General features: G+C 46.9%; 1 protein-coding gene across 1 annotated transcript in view; it reads left to right on the top strand.

Annotated features, from left to right (window-relative positions):
• The window catches only part of IGDCC3 (immunoglobulin superfamily DCC subclass member 3), a 184,411-nt gene that overhangs the window by 95,137 nt on the left and 69,870 nt on the right, over positions 1-19,404 (top strand). The window contains exons 2-4 of the mRNA XM_075007042.1: positions 2,246-2,390; positions 6,458-6,588; positions 17,632-17,769. Of these exons, the coding sequence (XP_074863143.1) occupies positions 2,246-2,390; positions 6,458-6,588; positions 17,632-17,769 (414 nt within the window). The remainder of the gene's footprint in view (positions 1-2,245; positions 2,391-6,457; positions 6,589-17,631; positions 17,770-19,404) is intronic.

Here is a 19,404-nt window from a genome sequence, read left to right as displayed (position 1 = left end):
AAAGAAGAGGGAGAAAAATTTTTCTCCTTGGCCTCTGAGGATAGAACAAGAGGCAATGGGCTTAAACTGCAGCAAGGGAGGTTTAGGTTGGACATTAGGAAAAACTTCCTAACTGTCAGGCTACGTCTACACGTGCAGCCAACATCGAAATAGCTTATTTCGATGTTACGACAGTCTATTTCGATGAATAACGTCTACACGTCCTCCGGGGCCGGCAACGTCGATGTTCAACTTCGACGTTGCTCAGCCCAACATCGAAATAGGCACAGCGAGGGAACGTCTACACGCCACAGTAGCACACATCGAAATAGGGATGCCAGGCACAGCTGCAGACAGAGTCACAGGGCGGACTCAACAGCAAGCCGCTCCCTTAAAGGGCCCCTCCCAGACACAGTTGCACTAAACAACACAAGATACACAGAGCTGACAACTGGTTGCAGACCCTGTGCCTGCAGCATGGATCCCCAGCTGCCGCAGAAGCAGCCAGAAGCCCTGGGCTAAGGGCTGCTGCCCACGGTGACCATAGAGCCCCGCAGGGGCTGGAGAGAGAGCATCTCTCAACCCCCCAGCTGATGGCCGCCATGGAGGACCCAGCAATTTCGACGTTGTGGGACGCGGATCATCTACACGGTCCCTACTTCGACATTGAACGTCGAAGTAGGGCGCTATTCCTATCTCCTCATGAGGTTAGCGACTTCGACGTCTCGCCGCCTAACGTCGAAGTTAACTTCGAAATAGCGCCCGATGCGTGTAGACGCGACGGGCGCTATTTCGAAGTTGGTGCCGCTACTTCGAAGTAGCGTGCACGTGTAGACGCAGCTTCAGAGTGGTTAAACACAGGAATAAATTGCCTAGGGAGGTTGTGGATTCTCTCTCATTGGAGATATTAAGAGTAGGTTAGATAGACTTCTATCAGGGATGGTCTAGATAGTGCTTGGTCCTGCCATGAGGACAGGGGGCCGGACTTCATGACCTCTCAAAGTCCCTTCCAGTTCAAGTATTCTTTGGTTATTTGACTGAATGACTGAGAGCTCAGGCTTAAAACTATTGGCCTTGCGATACGGTGGCTACAATGCCAGGGGCTGATTCCCCAGGGCAGCTCTATCCACAGTTCCAGTGGTAGGAGCATTTCCGTACATCATACTGCAGTGCCAGATTCCCAACCAAGACTTCCTGCTGTGGTTTTACAGTGAGCCCAGTGCAGGCTGGAGCAGGACTGTCGGGCTTTACGAAATGCTGCCTAAATTTTGGTGGGATTATCAACAGTTATAGTTCTGTACGTAGCTATTGAGTCCCAGTGCCTTGAGCTGGGCAGCTTAGAATTTTTCCTGTGGTCTCTTTGTATTCACTGAGTTACCTGGTCTCCTTTCTGAATAGGTTGTTGCATGTACACTGCTGAGCTGGTCCTTTGGATGCTGTTAGGGTGATGGAGAAAATATCCATCCAAACTGGCTTTGGGATCATGTCTGATGCTGGCCAGTCTTTTCCAGCCCTTGTTGCCTTCAGTTCCGAGACTGTCATTCTAACCACTCTGACTTTATTGGGGTTGTTACCTTTGGGGAGGATGGAAAGCAGAAACTTGAAATGAAAGGAGACCTCCTGGAATGTGCGCCCAGCAGAAAACCAATGCCCATAAAACGTGCAGCTGGCCTGCCCCTTGCACTCGTTCAATGGAGAAGTGAAAATAAAGTCTATGTGGAAGTTAAGTCAAATACACCAACAGGATGTTTGTGGTGGACACCGTAGAAAGTTACTGCCCACATAGGAATGAAAAGCTCAGGGATGAGGCCTTTTCTGCCATATGGCCGAATCTGAAGCCCAGTGAAGCTGAGGCCAAAGGCTATTGAAAAACATTGCAGTGTTGGACCTTCCTGCTGGCTCCTGCTGTGATGGTAGGAACATTGCTAGACCTAATTGTGGAGCACGTAAATCATGTAAACACAGGCTTCCAATCTTGTTTTCTTTGCCCAGGTGCAGCCACGTGCAAACTCTTGGTGCCCAAACATGCAAACTCCGGGTGCCCAAACATCTGCAAGGACCTTGTGCTTTTGCATGCCAAAGTTGTGGGTTGAAATTCAGATATAATTCAACAAGCAATGACCTTATTTACGGGTGTTCGGCAGGAGAAGTTATAGACTTTCCTGTCCGGTTGGGTCACTGTGACCTTTGCTGGACCTGCACACGCTCAGTGCTGAGCTGTTGTGACCTCATGTCATGTCTTTGTTTCTCTTCTTCCCTCCTCCAGCTATGTCGGACTTCCATGTTCACCCTCAGAATGCAGTGGTGGAGGAAGGAGGTGTTGCAAGGTTCCAGTGCCAGATCCATGGTTTGCCAGAGCCTGTCATCTTGTGGCAAAAGAATCAAGTCCCCATTGACACGGACAATGACAGGTAAAAGGCACACAGGTAATGTATTACCAGAGGTGCAAAAAGTTCCCCAAAAATTATTTGAGTAAAAGTGCAGCTGCATTCATTTCTGGATACTTGAGTACAGCTGAGATGTAGAGCTTGTACTTTTACTCAAGTAGTTTTCCAGAGGGATGCTGGTGACTTGTACTTAAGTACACCCTCAGCTATACTTTTACTCAAGTAACTTTTTGGGTACTTTTTGCACCTCAGGGTATTACTGACCTGAGCTCCCCTACACTTGCATGCTGGAAATAGCAGACCAGAGACACTCTTGCAGGTACAGGGAGCTGCAAATGGTTTGTATGACCCCCACTGCATACCAGAGTAGGGTTCACCTATGGGAAGGCTCTTCCTTGTGTTTCTGCCCAGGAAAGGCATTTAAATATATACACAAGCTCCATCTTTCTCATGAAACTATTTGTACAGATGTGGGTGTGGGGAGCAAGAGCCACTGAAGCAAACTGTAAGGCTGGTATATGATGGAACCCCCTTTAAGCTGGGGATGCTACACCCCCTCAACATCCCTAGTTCCAGCACGTATGCATCTGGCTAGGGGACATGACAAACTAATGCATCCTTATGCTGTCCCTGGGGATGGGGGCATACCCTCACCCTGGACTAATAATCTTAATCACGTTCTCTAGGGGCCCTTCCAGAGCTGTAGCAGGAGCAGTCATCACCCACATTTTGTCTCTGCTAGGGAGGCTTTTTAATTAGATCGCCATGCACAGCATCTATCTCTGCACGTAGTTCCCACTGAAAATTGATTCTCCTGTGTTAGGAGCCCACCATAAGGGACGGCTCACCGACGTTAGAGCTCGCCAGCATGCCAGAGTGTTGTACAATATGCTCCTTTTATGTTCAGCAGGTTTAAAGTGCAATCTAATCGCTAGCCTCGCCTTCCCAAGTGAGTAGAGCTGTGCAAATTCACGGCTCTCTGCTTTGTAGCTGCAGGTGTCCACATCTGTGGATGTCAATGCGGATATTGTGGCTCCTTTTTGCAGATCCATGTTTTATAGAACCCTGCAAATTTGCAGATACCCACTTTATAGGCACGGATATCTGCATCTGCGGAAGTCAATGCAGATGTCCTTGGCTCATTTTTGCATCTACAGATGCAGATGTGGATACAAATTTTGTAGCTGCACAGGGCTCTGCAAGGGAGTTGCATTGTAATAGCCCAGCCTTGGCAATGAGACCAAAAGAAAGGTGCCAACAAAAGACCTTTTTAGCTCTTTCCCATTCAATCGTCCTTAAAAAAACAAAATCACTTCCCCCCTCCCTTCTTACCCACCCGCCTGGAGAACTTGAATGGCTTGTCCTGGCTTCCTTTGTTTGACAGCTTCTCTCTTTGCTTAGGAAGTGCAGCTAAGCCTGTTTTGATCTTATGAGTGCCGGCATGGAATGAAGGGACAGGTGGTGGGCCACCCTAGTCTTTGGGAAGCATTTCAGCACGTAACAGGAAACGCATGATGTGCTGGCTCCCATCTGTGATAATCACAGCTGCAGCCGAAGAACCACAAAGCAAATCTTCCCAGAACTAGTCCATCGCGGCACACCTTGATCAGGACTTGATGTCGGCACGCTAGGGAGAGACGAAACTGGGAAGCTGTAAATATTTTTTCTGAAAGGCCCAAATGTCATCTCACCCCTAAAATGTGGTTGGTTCATTTGGAGGCAAAACAAAACACATACAAACTGGAACAAAACTTGACCTTTCCAGCTCTACTGTGAACTTACAGAAGCACCCAAGAGACCAGCTGGAGAGTTTAAAATTGTAACCATCTGATTTTCCTGGTGTCTTCCATCTACCCTTTTTAGCATGCTGGTGTTATGCCTACACTGCAATTAAAGCCCCCAGGCATGGGCATGCCTGGCCTGGGTCAGTCAAGTCAGGCTCACAAGGTCTAGGCTTTGGAGCTATAAAATTGCAGTGTAGAAGTTTGGGCACAGCCTGGAGCAGGAGTCTGAGCGTCTGTGCTCCAGCCCAAGCCTGTGTGTCTATGTTCCGATTTTTAGTCCCACAGCCCGATCCTGAGTCAGCTGCCCTGGACTCCAAGCTGCAAGGATTTTGTGGTTGTGTATACGCACACCCCCAGGCTTTATTCTTCAATCGAACCCACTCTGCATAGTACTTACTCACAGGAGTTGCCCCATTAAGGTGCTTGCTAGCGGGAGGCCTGGCACAGTGGGACTGTTTAAGGTAAGTACTACTCAGTGCGAGTAAGGACGGCAGAATTGGGCCCTGACATTTTTTGTACTCATCACATAGAGATCTATTGGGAGTAGCCGAGTTAGTCTGTATCTTCAGAAACAACAAGAAGTCCTGTGGCACCTTATAGACTGACAGATATTTTAGTCTACAAGGTACCACAGGACTTCTTGTTGTTTTCAAACAGAGAAGGGTAGAACTGGCTCAAGTCAGCCATGTGTCTGCTCCAGGGATGCTTAGGATTGGAACCGCAGAGTTCTTGCAGGCTAGGAGTAAAGAGCATCAGAACAGACTACCCATTACGTCCACATCCCCAAATGCCGAACACTGACCACACGTTGAGACCGTCATGCCTAAGTTTAGCTTTGGCTCGAAAGGAGCAGCCACCATATCCAATGTGCTGATAGCCAAACCTATCTGCCCAACCACCCTCTACTTGTTCCTGGGGGCAGGAGAAATATTCAGATGCTTTTAAAGGAGCTAATTTAGAACACTCCTGCCTGTGCTGGACATCCTGATGTTTGAACAGATTCTGCTTCTTTTCGGATGAAGGTAGATAAGGGTGGCAGATAAATGGCAATCTCTGACTCCAGTGGGATTTGGTGAAGAGGGTTGCTTCCTTTGTAACTAGGTTGGAATGCTAGATTCATCATGGGTGGTGCAATTCTGTGTATCAGTTGTATGTACATTTGTATGCTGAGTGTTACACTTTCAGGCTTTGAAGACAGAATAATAGCATTGGAATTGAATCCTCTAATGTGTTGGGCATATGGTTAACAAAAATGAAGGCTTCTGGTGGTATGATTCATCCAAAATAAAGGGCATTTGAAAATCCCAAAGAGATTGCAATCAACTTCAGCATGTACAAACCTGATTGCTGTCATGGTGTCTCAGACATTCAGCTGGGCTCTCGGAACCCACTGTAAGAGTTGGTCAGAGACACTTAACCATATGCTGATCTAGAAAGGATAGCCTTGGCCTTCTAGACAGAAATAATCATTAACTCATCAAAATGTAATGACCTAGTCCCAGCTAATTTAACAACATGGTTGTTTAAAAAAAATTTCCAGGCAACCTATTATATATATATAGATATAGATATATTTGAAATCCACGTACACACTTGTTAAAGGTTAAATAGAACTGACTAACAAAGACTAGGAAATTCAGACTTCTTCATACCTACAAACTCAGTGTGTAATTCAGCCAGTTGAGATCATGTATAGCATAATAGCATGCAAGATGGCATGTTGTTTAGGGACTTCTACAACCTCAAGGTTCATCCCTTTGGCTTAAAGAGAGAAGAGGATTTGAAGTTTAACTTTGCATTCCCTGGCTTAACAGCTAGGTTGTTTTAGTTAGTTTGTATTATTCTGCTATTGATGTGTGGCGCGAGATAGGCCAAGGTTCATTCGCACCCATAGCATGAGGATCCAGTCAGACATGGATCTTTTTAGTGGCAGTGTCCATGGTAGCAGGCACATGGCAGAGGCTCTGGTGTGGTTTGCCAATGAATGGGGTTGACAGCCCAGTGTGTTCCAGATCAGGTGACCAGACTTGGGGGTGAGCAAAAGTTACCATTTATGTAAACTTCAAGAGTCCAGACTGCTCCCTCTTCCACAGCATGGAATGATGCTAACAGGGTCCTGTTGAGCTTGCTGGGTCCTATACTGGCTTTTGCAGCATCACAATGCACCCCTAAACACTGGGACTGGGGTTGTGCCTTTGTGGTCCCTACTGGCTTAAGTGAGAGTCGCCTCACCTGGGATGTGCCGTTCTGCTTTCAGCTGCATTTTATTCAGCAACTGTTTTTGGTTGTCCTTTTCATGTCCTCTAGGTACACACTGCTGCCCAAGGGAGTCTTGCAAATTACCGGACTCAGAGCGGAAGACAGTGGGATTTTTCACTGTGTTGCTACCAACATTGCTAGTGTGAAATTCAGTCGGGAGGCCAGACTCACGGTGTCAGGTTAGTAACAGTGAACATGGTCGAGATGCTCTTTTGCTCTTTTCCTTGCCCCAGGAGTTTCAAGAGCAAGACATGAGGGGTCTTTCTTCCGCTCTACTTGGCACTGATTAGGCCTCAGTTGGAGTATTGAGTCCAGTTCTGGGCACCACATTTCAAGAAAGATGTGGAGAAATTGGAGAGGGTCCAGAGAAGAGAAACAAGAATGATTAAAGGTCTAGAGAACATGAACTCAGAGGGAAGGCTGAAAGAACTGGGCTTGTTTAGTTTAGAAAAGAGAAGGCTTAGACGGGACATAATAGTGATTTTCAAGTACCCAAAAGAGTGTTAAAAGGAGGAGGGAGAAAAATTGTTCTCCATGGCCTCTGAGGAGAGGACAAAGTGCAATGGGCTTAAACTGCAGCAAGAGAGGCGTAGGTTGGACATTAGAAAAAATTGTCAGGGTGGTTAAACACTGGAATAAATTGCCTGGGGAAGTTGTGGAATCTCCATCACTGGAGGTATTTAAGAGCTAGTTACATAGACACCTATGAGGTATGGTCTACAGTGCTTGGCCCTGCCATGAGGACAGGGGACTGGACTCAATGACCTCTCAAGACCCTTCCAGTTCCAGTGTTCTGTGATTTTGTGATTGTATCCTTTATTCTGGACAAGCTCGGTTTAACAGAGGTTTAAAGTGATAGCAGTACTGCAGAGTTTTCTTCTGTTGTCAAACACTACATTCATTTTTCTTGTTTGTTGTTAATCGCTGCCACATTGGTCCACTTGATGTCTGCCTCTTTACTTTCTAATTAGTGCCAATTTTGGGGCAGGTGGAGGAGGAAGGAAGAGAAGTTGTTTGTCTCCTGTGTTTGTCAGAGGTTGGAAATGGGTGAGAGGGGAGGGGAGAGAGGAGAGGGGAACATTTGATGATTACCTGGTCTGTTCACTCCCTCTAGGTACCTGGTATTGGTCACTGTCAGAAGACAGGACACTGGGCTAGATGGCCCCTTGCACTCACCCCATTTGGCCATTCTTGTGTTCTTATATTCTTAAGAGAACTTGAGTTGTATAAGGGAGAAAAGGGAGAATAGAAGTAATACAGGTTGAACCTCTCTAACCCATTTCCCTTGGGACCTGACAAGTGCTGGACAAGAGCATTTGCCAGACCACAGAAGATCAGTACTGTCTAGCAGCATTACCAACACTTCAGCTGCTTTCTGGGCTCTTCCAAGGCGTTTAGGGGTAAATTACAGCTAAATAACAGCACAGAACACTGAGATCCAGGACTGGTGGCTGGAAACAAACTTTGTGGGATCACAAGAAACTTGGCCACACCCCATTATAAGTGGTTGTCTGCCTACCTAAAATCAAGTTGGATTACAGATGTTGCTGGACGAGAGAGTTCCAGATTAGGGAGGTTCTTCCTGTAGTTGCTTTACATTAAATACATTCTTTTTGAAATGTGAAAAAACTCCCCATTTCATAGAATCATTGAACACTAGAACTGGAAGGGACCTCAAGAGGTCATCGAGTCCAGTCCCCTGCCCTCATGGCAGGACCAAGCACCATCTAGACCATCCCTGATAGGTGTCCATCTAACTGGCTCTTAAATATCTCCACTGATGGAGATTCTACAACCTCTCCAGCCAATTTATTCCAGTGTTTAACCACCCTGGCTGTTAGGAATTTTTTCCCTAATGTCCAACCTAAACCTTCCTTGCTGCAGTTTAGTCTCATTGCTCCTTGTCCCACAACCTTTCCTTACAAACGCGGTCTATTCTGCAACACACAGTGTGATCAATTACTTATCCAGTTAGGGAAATGCATTCTAGTGCTACTTTACATCTTAAAGAGTACTGACGCTCCAGAAGAGGTGAGCAACCAATATTTAGAGGGTTGTCCAATGCGGCCATAGAGCTGGGCTCTTTTTCTTTTTTTTTTTTTCCTGAGTGTAAGTTTTATCTTTCAGCTGCAAGAAAACAGCTGTTGGGAAGTGGAGAGAAGCTGGGGTTGAGAGATGGTGTATATCTAATCTGATGGGAGAGGAGAACAGCTTAACCGGTTCTGAAAGGCCTGGCAGTGTTCGTGGCCTGCTCCGTATCTCTTTGCTTGATGTATGTGAGTGGTAGCTGCAAGGAAGGGAAAATGAACAATAAATTATCGGCAGGCTGAAGTTCTGTTTAACAATTTACTGCTCTGAGTCATTATTTCACTCGGAGTGTAAAGTGCTCGCTGCTCTCCTCTGACCGTCTCTCAATCCACATTAATATTCTCCTGGTTTCCCTTATGTGCAGCATTTCTGGGGTTGGTTTTCCTTAAAGAAACACGCCCCACGATGAAAAAGTCCATACCGTGCAGACTGCACTGCTTTCAGCGCTGTTTCACCCCGGCGGTTACACCATGGTCCTCAGCGTGTGTACTGCACAGATAGCATTTAAGTGTGCTTTTGCCACTCTACACCTTGCATCAATATAAGTGTTGCGTCAGCATCGGTGCCATCACCCTGGAGCATTTCCCTACCATAGCAGAGCACAAAATCACATTGCCCACCTATGCATCTTCTTGCCCATGGAAGTGATGGTGGCTGGGGAGAAGAAGTGCACCTAGTCATATTCTGCTCATTATCCCCATTGTTAGGGTGGTGAATCTACCTCATTTCTGCCCCTACAAACAATGAACTGAAACCAGTTTCTCACCGGAGCCTTGGAACATGGTGCAAGAACTAGGACTTTGCTGCTGGGGGTGTAAGATGAAGATGGTTTCTGACAGATGCTGGCACACCAGAACAGGATGGACTGTCGTTTGTTCTCACAGGGACATTGGAAAAAGAGAGACGCCTGAGGAGCAGGTTACTGGTTCAAGAAGATTCAGACTTATGAAGATTGTGGACAGTGTCACGCCAGGAAGGATGAAAAGTGCTTTGAAGAATAGGGTTATCGTTCAGAGTGATCTAGACAAACTGGAGAAATGGTCTGAGGTAAATCAGATGAAATTCAATATGGACAAAGTTCTCCATTTAGGAAGGAACAATCAGTTCCACACATTCAGAATGGGAAGTGACTGTCTAGGAAGGAGTATTGTGGAAAGGGATCTAGGGATTATAGTGGACCAGAAGCTAAATATGAGTCAACAGTCTGAGACTGTTGCAATAAAAGCAGATGTGATTCTGGGATGCATTAGCAGGAGTATGGTAAGGAACACACAAGAAATAATTCTTCCAATCTACTTTGTGCTGATTCGGCCTCAACTGGAGTTTTCTGTCCACTTCTGGTCAACACATTGCAGGAAAGATGCAGAGAAATTGGAGAAGGTCCAGAGGAGGCAACAAAAATGATTAAAAGTCTCAAAAACATGACCTCTGCGGGAAGACTGAAAGAATTGGGTTTGCTTACTTTGCAAAAGAAAAGATGGAGAGGGGGCATGGTAACAACTAAAAGCGTGTTGTAAGGGGGAGGGAGAGAAATTGTTCTCCTTGGCCTCTGAGGATAGGACAAGAAGCAATAGGTTTAAATTGTAGCAAGGGAGGTCTAAGTTGGACATTAGGAAAAACTTTAAGTCATGGTGGTTAAGCACTGGAATGGATTGCCCAGGGGAGATTGTGGAATCTCTGTCACTGGAAATACTTAAGAGCGGATTAGACAGACATCTGTCACGGATGATCTAGATGGTTCTTGGTCCTTCTCTTAGTGTGGGACCTGGACCTGATGATCTCTCTCGGTCCCTTCCAGTTCTAGTATTTTGTGATTCTTTACTGCTGTTTCCCTGTTCCCGAGGAGTGTGGTGGGACCTAAGTAGGACTGCAAGTGTGATACCTTCTGATTATTTTTGTTGTGCCTGCAAATACTTTTGCCTGAGTTTTACAAGAGGCCGGGCAGCCTGCCTGCACCCCAGCCTACTGAAGGGTGCTGCTTGCCTCTCTGCTAGCATTGTAGCAATGCAATTGGAAGAACGGTAGAATAGAACTGTTGGAGTTGCCTGCTGTGGAGGTAGACACCAAAGCACGCTGTCCGTCGTGCAGATGTCATCTCTCTTCTGCAGCAGTGGAGGTAACCTCATGACTGCACACAGCACAAATGTTTCTTCCATCTTATTGACTGATTATTTTCAAGTGCCTCCGTAGAGCAGCTGTTCCCATGTGGCTTCCCTGCCTCTTTATACTGACACCTTTCCTAGACAGGCAGGAGACTGCCCGGCTGCTACTGCTTTTTGGATCAAAGTAGAAAAGCGCACACCAGTGACATTTCTTTCCCTGAGAGAGCGGTTGTCCTTATGAATGGTACTTGTGACCTTTTACCAGCCTGGACGTCCTTCTCTCTGGCGCTGCCACCACTGTGACTGATTTCAAAAGTGTCAGGGGGATGGGAGAGACTTCATGCCTTCACCTGAGCCAGCTTTGTTTAGGGATTGCAGCTTTTTCCTCTTACTCCCCTGCAGTGTTGTGAAATTTACTGGGGTGAGCTGGCAGCTCACTCACCTAGAGCCAGGAATCACTCCATCTCGCCTGCCCCCCGGACCTGTGTGCTTCGGAGAAGCTCTTGACTGACTCTTTATCAAGATCCTCTGCTCTGCCTGGAAGGCTGGTGTTTTACATGTCCAGCCACAGCCAGCCTCCATCCTTTCCTACAGCCTTCTTCCCTTTGCTTGCCCCATGCCAGCACTCTGGGAGGTAGCACTGGTACCCTGCTACCAGGGTCCGGATCCTTCGGAGCTGGAGGTGGTGGAACCGTGAGGAACTCCCATGTGCCTTTGGCAGCCAGAGGAGCCAGGCGCAGAGCTGGGGAGCTGGTGCCCCCGGGCAGTGATGTCAAGGGGCGTTCTGTCCACACGGGACAGACCCTGGTGGGGTGCAGAGTGGGACTGTGGCAATAACGTGCAGTGCACTAGCAGATGTGCAAGCCAGCCCCCAAAGTGCCCTGGCCAGGTCACCCCTGGGCTCTGATGTACTGCTGAGGATGCTCGCCAGCTGCCTCTTGTGAACAGACAGGAGGATAATTCCTGGCCCCTGTGTCAGAGGCCTGGGGAAGGAAATAGGCTGTTTGCATTTTGTCTTTCCCTCGGCGTGACGAGGCAGATGAGATGAACCTCATCCTGTGTCCCAGCAACACAGAGGAGTGAACTTTTGCCCTGCCTTTATTTACGGGCAGGTCTGCTAGAGCGGAAGGTCAAATGAAGGTACGTAATTCCAGCTATGTTAATTACACAGCTGGAGTTGACATACCTCAATTCAGGCTTCTGCGCCTTTTCCACGAAGGGAGGGGGACAGAAGCATTCACTTCTGGTGACTTCCCTTACGCCTAGCGAGGGCCAGGAGGACTGGCACCCTGTAAGTTCGATTTAGCCTGTCCGACTAGGTGTGCCAAATCGAACTCTGGCAGATCAGCCATGGCAGGGTTGACTTGCCTTGTGCAGACGTACCCTTAGTGTGGCACATGTGGCGATCTTTGCCCCCTGGCCTCCTGCATGTACTCAGAGCCTCTGCCAAGAAAGCATTTCTGGATTTTACACTTCACTGGGCTGTTTCATGCCTGTTCCCATGGTGATGACAGACACACTTGTCCTTAGATGAACACTTACCTCCAGGAGGGATAAAGCAATAGGGAGACATGGTCATAGAACCATAGAACACTAGGACTGGAAGGGACCTTGAGAGGCCATCGAGTCCAGCCCCCTGCCCCCATGGCAGGACCAAGTACTGTCTAGACCATCCCTGATGGACATTTATCTAACCTGTTCTTAAATATTTATCTCCAGAGATTCTGGAGATTCCACAGCCTCCCTAGACAATTTATTCCAGTGTGACCACCCTGACAGTTAGGAACTTTTTCCTAATATCCAACCTAAACCTCCCTTGCTGCAGTTTAAGCCCATTGCCTCTTGTTCTATCCTCAGAAGCCAAGAAGAACAAGTTTTCTCCCTCCTCTTTATGACACGCTTTTAGATACCTGAAAACCGCTATCATGTCTCCCCTCAATCATCTTTTTTCCAAACTAAACAAGCCCAATTCTTTCAGCCTTTCTTCACAGGTCACGTTCTCTAGACCTTTGATCATTCTTGTTGCTCTTTTCTGGGCCGTTTACAACTTCTTCACATCTTTCTTGAAATGCGGTGCCCAGAATTGGACACAATACTCCAACTGAGGCCTAACCAGCACAGAGCAGAGCGAAAGAATGACTTCTCGTGTCTTGTTCGCAACACACCTGTTAATGCATCCCAGAATCACGTTTGCTTTTTTTGCAACAGCATCACACTCTTTACTCCTAATTAACGTGTGGTCCACTTTAACCCCTAGATCCCTTTCTGCCATACTCCTTCCTAGACAGTCGCTTCCCATTCGGTATGTGTGAAACTGATTTTTCCTTCCTAAGCGGAGCACTTTGCATTTGTCTTTATTAAACTTCATCCTGTTTACCTCAGACCATTTCTCCAATTTGTCCAGATCATTTTGAATTTTGACCCTATCCTACAAAGCAGTTGTAACCCCTCCTAGCCTGGTGTCATCTGCAAACTTGATAAGCGTACTTTAGATGCCAATGTCTAAATCATTGATGAAGATATTGAACAGAACTGGTCCCAAAACAGACCCCTGTGGAACCCCACTTGTTATACCTTTCCAGCAGGATTAAGAACCATTAATAACTACTCTCTGTGTATGGTTATCCAGCCAGTTTTGTACCCGCCTTAGAGTAGCCCCATCTAAGTTGTATCTGCCTAGTTTATTGATAAGAATATCTTGCGAGACCGCATCAAACAATCCTACCTAAGAGGAGGAATGGACAAGAAGATGCAAGAGGTCTCTTGTCATTTCTGTAGTTTAGTGAAAGGCAACAGTGAGGAAACCCCAGTGCATTGGGACAGAGGGCCTGGAGCAGGTAACAGCTGCCACACGTTGTGGCTTGTTACTTGAGGTGAACTCCAAATCACAGAATCGTAGAACTGGAAGGGACCTTGAGAGGTTATCAAGGCCAGTCCCCTGCCTCCTTCTGGGATTCAAAGGAGGTTGGACAACTATTCAAAGAGCACGGTTTCATTTTGCCTGCTCTCTTTGCCCTCCCATTTGTGGTGCTGGACAGAAGCACAGGAGTCTTGGAAAAGTGGCTTATGTCAGCCTTCTTCAGAAATGAGAAGTACCGGGAAGCTTATGGTGAGAGAACCTTCTTCTGTGAGATTTTCAACCCAAGTCCCGGAAGTGGGCAGGATTTGGATAAGGTACAATGAAGTATTTGAGTTGGCGTTGGGGTTAAAACGCAGCATGGAGTGGGGAGTGAGGAGAACTGTGCTCCGAGTCCAGCTTGGTGATGAACTTGGGCCAAAGTTTTAGAAACATGGGTGTCTAAAGTTATGTTCCTAAGATAACATGTGGGCGTTTAAATAAGTGGTGAGCATCCGCTGACTGCAGGGAGAGATGCTGCATGCTTTGGGTGCTTTTGCAAACATGGGCTTTTTATTTAGGAGCCTAAGGAAGGCTTTGAGGGCTATGATTTTCAGAAGCGTGTTAGTCCTACCTAGCTCTTACTGCACTTTGCATCCATTCCTCTCAAAGCACTTTACAAAGGAGATTGATGTCACGATACCTGTTTGAGAAGTGGAGAAACCGAGGCACCAGGAGGAAAATGACTTGCCCAGAAGCATCCAGCAAAGCGGGAAATGCAGCCAGGATCGCCTGAGTCCTACCCCGGAGTGCCAGGCACTAGGTCAATCTGCCTCCCCTCTGCTTATGGAAGTCAATGAAAACGTCCATTGACTGTAGTGGGAGTGGAGTAAGGCCAGCGCTGAGTGCTTCTTAAAAGCCCACCACAGGAGCAGAGCCCCGGCACTGGATGCTGTTGTGGTGCTGCGGCGATTGTTTGGAAGGCATTGGAATCCTTGGACAGAACGTCTCTTGTTTCTCTAATCTTCCAAAGTTCATCCCTTGTTAATTGTAATTAATGGCTCTCATTTGCTCCAGAAATCAGTATTTCACAGTGTAGGGTGATCTGTACTTAGCAAGAAGCCAACTTTTAAAACACAGGCGCACGCACAAACACACACACACAGAGTGATTTTTCTTGGCTCCTACCTCTTCTTACCTCGTCTTATGGATCACCCCCTGTATGGCAGCCATACCGAGGATTAACAAACAAGCCATTCATGTGTGGTTGCTTTAGTACCACTGTGCTGTGCCCTGACTTCAGGGCAGATGCGGGTGTGAGAATGAATGAAGCTAAAATACACAGGAGGAAATGAAATCTAGGTGGAAACCCCTTGCAAAGAATTTTCAAGGCAGCATTTCTGTTTGAATGGTATTTGCTTTCGTAAGACAATCTTTGTACAAATAGTGGAGAGATGTTGAAGCGGAATAGCACAACACTCAATTGTAGCAGCAAATCAGACCCAAATGAACTTGGACTGACTCAATCAAACACGGCTACATCTTTTCTTTCACTGCTGCTGCCCTCAGACTCCTAAGGATACAAACTGAGGAAAGTATTTCTCCATCCAGCTGTACAGAATATCCTTGCCACCAGCAATGGATTATTGTAATTCTTGAAATACTGCTTGGCCTCAGCATTCCTGGCACATAACTTGGGTCTCTCAATAAAACTGACTACCTAAGAGTGGGCCTGGACCAGGTTTGGACTTTGGCCCCTCAAAAAAGGACTCGTCACGCCATGCAATTAAGTGTGCGGATTCTCATGACTTTGGGCAGATTTTGCCTTTGTGACACTGGGCCTGATTTTCAGTAACGACAAGCCTATACTGTACGTAATAGAGGGCATTATCGTACAGTTTACCTGACAGGTCTAGTGCACAGGGCGTTGTTTTGATTTATTGCATTACGGTCATGCCCGCAGGGCTGCGTTGTACCGTATGCTGCATGTCCACACACCAAGAGGCATTGCCTGCCTTGAAGACCTCACTCTCCAACAAAGGAAATGTTATTTCCATTTTACAGATGAGAAACTGAGACAGAGAGATTCGATGACATACCCAACTGCATGCAGGGAGTTGGTGACACAGCCAGGAGTCGAACCAGCTTTTAACGAGCCTTGCGGGGTACCCGTTTTAGTCTGGAACTTCAAAAACAACAAGTAGTCCTGTGGCACCTTAGAGACAGTCACACCTGGGCTGGTTCATGCCCTGCTTCAAAGCACTCGTGCGGACGGCGCTCGTATACATTCGGCTTGCAGCACGTGGCTCTGTGGATAGCTGCAACAAGTTGAGCCCTGAAATGCAGCAGGTCTGGGTGGAAAGCAGCACTGTGACTGCCTCTTTATGCTTCCTTAGCTTCAACCAATGTTATAGGGTGCCAAGTGGCATTGCCGTGCTATGACATGCCCAGTGTGACGGCAATAACACCTTCGTCTCTGATTCCTCCAGTGGACATCTAGCTCTGGCGTTTCTCCTTATCCTTTGGGCAGTGTTCCCTATAAGCTGAGTACTCGGGTGGCTGCCCAGGTGATTCGCAGAGCGCCCACGGCCACCCATGGCTGGCAGCATGGGTTGCTATTGGTGGTGTACATCTGCACCTACCTTGGTGCATGTAACAAAATTTAATCTGCCCAAGGATGGAAGAAATTCAAGGGACCCCTGCTATTGAAGGAAGAGGAACAGAAATCAGTCACCTGACGGTGCAGAGGAAGGGAACACTTCTGCATCAGAGTTCAGATCTGTAGGCAGCATGAAAGAAGGTTGGTCTTATGCATACACCACTGGGCTCTCATGATGAGGATTCAGTTCCCTGCTCCACAGCGTGCGGCTTATGCAGGTCACTCAGTGTCCATGTACCCCAGCCGCCCACCAGTAAAATGGAGGAAGACTTCTGTTTGTCTCACCCTGACTTTTTCTGTTGATTTGTTTAAGTCCGTAAGTTCTTTTGTGATGGGAATTGGCTTTTGCCAGGAATATGTGTATCATCTAGTGCTATCGGGGCCAGTGTGGGTACAAATGAGGTACAGGTAAATAACAATGGTGCTGCAGCCCTGAGCATGAGCTCTACAACCTGTCACACAAACATGTGAATCAGTGGGGTACACCCCTTCCCTGCAAACCAGAAAGGGTTTCAGTGAGACATTAACGGTTTGGCCCAAATTCCCAGGTGACTTAAAGTGTTAACTTCTGGCTGCATTTCCTTGGAGGGATGTCCTTTTCAAAAGATCCCCAGAAGCAGACCCTTAGGAAGGCTCCTCGGGGTCAGAGGCAGCGGCCTGGCCACGCTGGAGGCCAAAGCACTGTGCTGCTGCAACAACAAGGGGTGGCTCCTTTCCCGGCAGCTATCAGCAGTTCTGGATCCTCTGAGCGGGGGAGAGGTTGCGACTTCCTGGTGTTTGTCCAGGGCCCCGCATGTTGCGGACACCCACAGTTTAAAGCCCAGGGGTGTAATTGCACCCTAAGGGGGCAAGGAGAGGTGAGATAGGAAAAGCAATTCATGTGAGGGCATATGAAGGTGAAAGATACAGCAGCCCCTTCCCTATTGGCTCTCATACCTCTTTACACTCTTGGAGCTGCTTTTCTTCCTCTAAGCTGCTTCCCCTCGCACCCACTTCACAGCTGTCACAGACACCCCCCATTGGCAGGTACTTTAAGCTGTGTTTGTGTCACCTCTAAATCTGCTCTTGGTTTCTTTTAACCTCTTATGTTCCTTTCAACAGAGCAACTAGTTATAATTTAGTCGATACCAGCACAGATGACTTGGGCCTCGCATGGATTTTGGTTCAGAACTTGGTGGCTCCACTGCTCACTGTTGCTGGTTTCTGACACTTTGCATTTGTGTGCTGTGTATGAATTGGATTGACAGAATGTGCTTGGGGACTGGTCATTTCTGTCTCGAAAGCAGTCATGGAAATGTCGATATACCCCTTTAAGACACATTTCAACATACACCTGTTGTATAGGCTGTGCCCGTGTTTGGCATCACTAGATTGCGAATGCATGTGATGAAACCATTCTTTCTGAATTACGTGGGTCACATTCTATTCCCTGTTATTTGAAGAGCTGAGTCCCTGTTGGTTACCACTGCCCTCTGTGCATTGCAGTTAAGCACCAAGTCCTGGTAGGTCTCAGTTAACAGTGACTGTATCTTTGCAGGCTCCCATTCTACAGCTTACAAGGATCCCATGATTCTTGTTGGGCCAGAGAACCTCACCCTGACTGTGCACCAGACTGCCATCCTGGAATGCATTGCAACTGGAAATCCCAGGCCCATTGTGTCCTGGAGTCGACTAGGTAAGTAACTGAGAGACAGGAATTTCTTGGCACTGTTGATTGTCCTCACATGGGAAATAATTACGTGCCACCGATTATTTACTGCACAGAACGATTCAGCCTCCTCTTTATGGTTCAGGTTAATTGTAGACTCAGAACTCCTTTTATCTTTCTGTCTGTGGTGTGTACTGCCTTCTGAGTTCTTATTTCAACTTGTTGTGGAGGTGGGTTGGTTAAACCTGTAGACATTTTCTGAAAGGTGCTAATTTTACTTTTCCAAAAACTGACAGCATTTTCTTCAGTTGCATTGAAAGCATCAGCATTGGCTCCAGAGAAGTGAATTCAGACACAAACCTGTCTTCCAAGTAAAACAGACTTGAGAGAAGCTATCTGTCTATTGAGCAATTTAAAATAAAGCCAGGGAATGGTGAATAGTTGCACACATGAAGCTTTGAAGAATTGATACTCCATGGTGAGGTCAATAGTAGTTGATAATCGGGATGAAAAACTGAGCTGCTGTCAAATCTGATCACACGAGTGGCGTAGTGCATTGTTTTTCACAATCGAAAAATGATTGTTATTTTAAGCTCTGCCTGCTCAGCGTTGGCCCAAAGAAACACACACAATAGAAAGGTGCTTTCACATTTAACTGCCAAGAAGAAATTTCTCCCAGATAAATAGCTGATGGCCTTTTCGTTGCACTCTGGTACCTGAAAATATATGTGTATGAGTACTGAATGTTTACAGATCTTTGAACTCTTCCTGCTCAGTGAAGCACGTTGCAACTATTTCATTCTCACCAGAGCTTCCTGTCAGAATATTACATGTTCTCCACAGTGGTTGTGTTGGGATTGGGCTGTTTATTTGGGAATGAAACACTACCTAAGTAGCTTAGCTCACCCTGGACTTTCAGCCACTCTCCTTCTTTTTACTCATGAATCTCTGGTTCTCAGAATTTGATTCATGGTTGTTAGCTTCCCAGGCTAGAGCCTTCAGGGAAACAAGAAGTATACGCTTCTACGGTGGTAAGCCAGAACGCATTTTTTTATATTGCCTTTTCCGTGTGGGTTCTACAGACCATTAATACCATCCACCCCAGTCTGCCACTTACTGATTTTTTTCCCCAGCACAATACTCAACATACTGACGCTATTTTAGAAACCTGCGGGATATGCCACGCCACTGGGTTGCAATATTCTTTTGGGCACACATCCACTGTACCTTGACTCTTAACTGTACTAAACTACTTCATAATTGCCCTAATTGTAACAGCTCATTGGCTTGTTCACAACACTTGTCTCCAGAGCATGGTACGGTAATGAAGATATAATAGTGCCAACCCATATTGACCCATCTAGATTCAGCCCAACTCTACTATCTACCATCTCCCACCCTGCAAAACTCTAACTTCTCGGTCATAGAATTCGATGTAAAACTGCCAAGTCAAATGAAAATCTCGGTATTTTTAATGCCACATAAGTGTGAACATTTTCCTCCCAAAGAAATACATTTGTTTGTCTATTTCCGCTAGGGAGCAAAGGAGTCTGGTGTACAAGGGCCCGGTGTTTCTAAGAGGCCTGGAGCTCGGGCTGCTTCTACTTTGGGAGGTGGTTGTGGGAGCCCAGTGCCACCGTCTGTCTTAGGCCCCTCCCTTTC

Source organism: Carettochelys insculpta, chromosome 12, assembly GCF_033958435.1.
Source record: "Carettochelys insculpta isolate YL-2023 chromosome 12, ASM3395843v1, whole genome shotgun sequence".
Taxonomy (NCBI): Eukaryota; Metazoa; Chordata; order Testudines; family Carettochelyidae; genus Carettochelys; species Carettochelys insculpta.
Note: the sequence above shows the minus strand (reverse complement) of the source record. Positions and strands in the feature narration are given on the sequence as shown.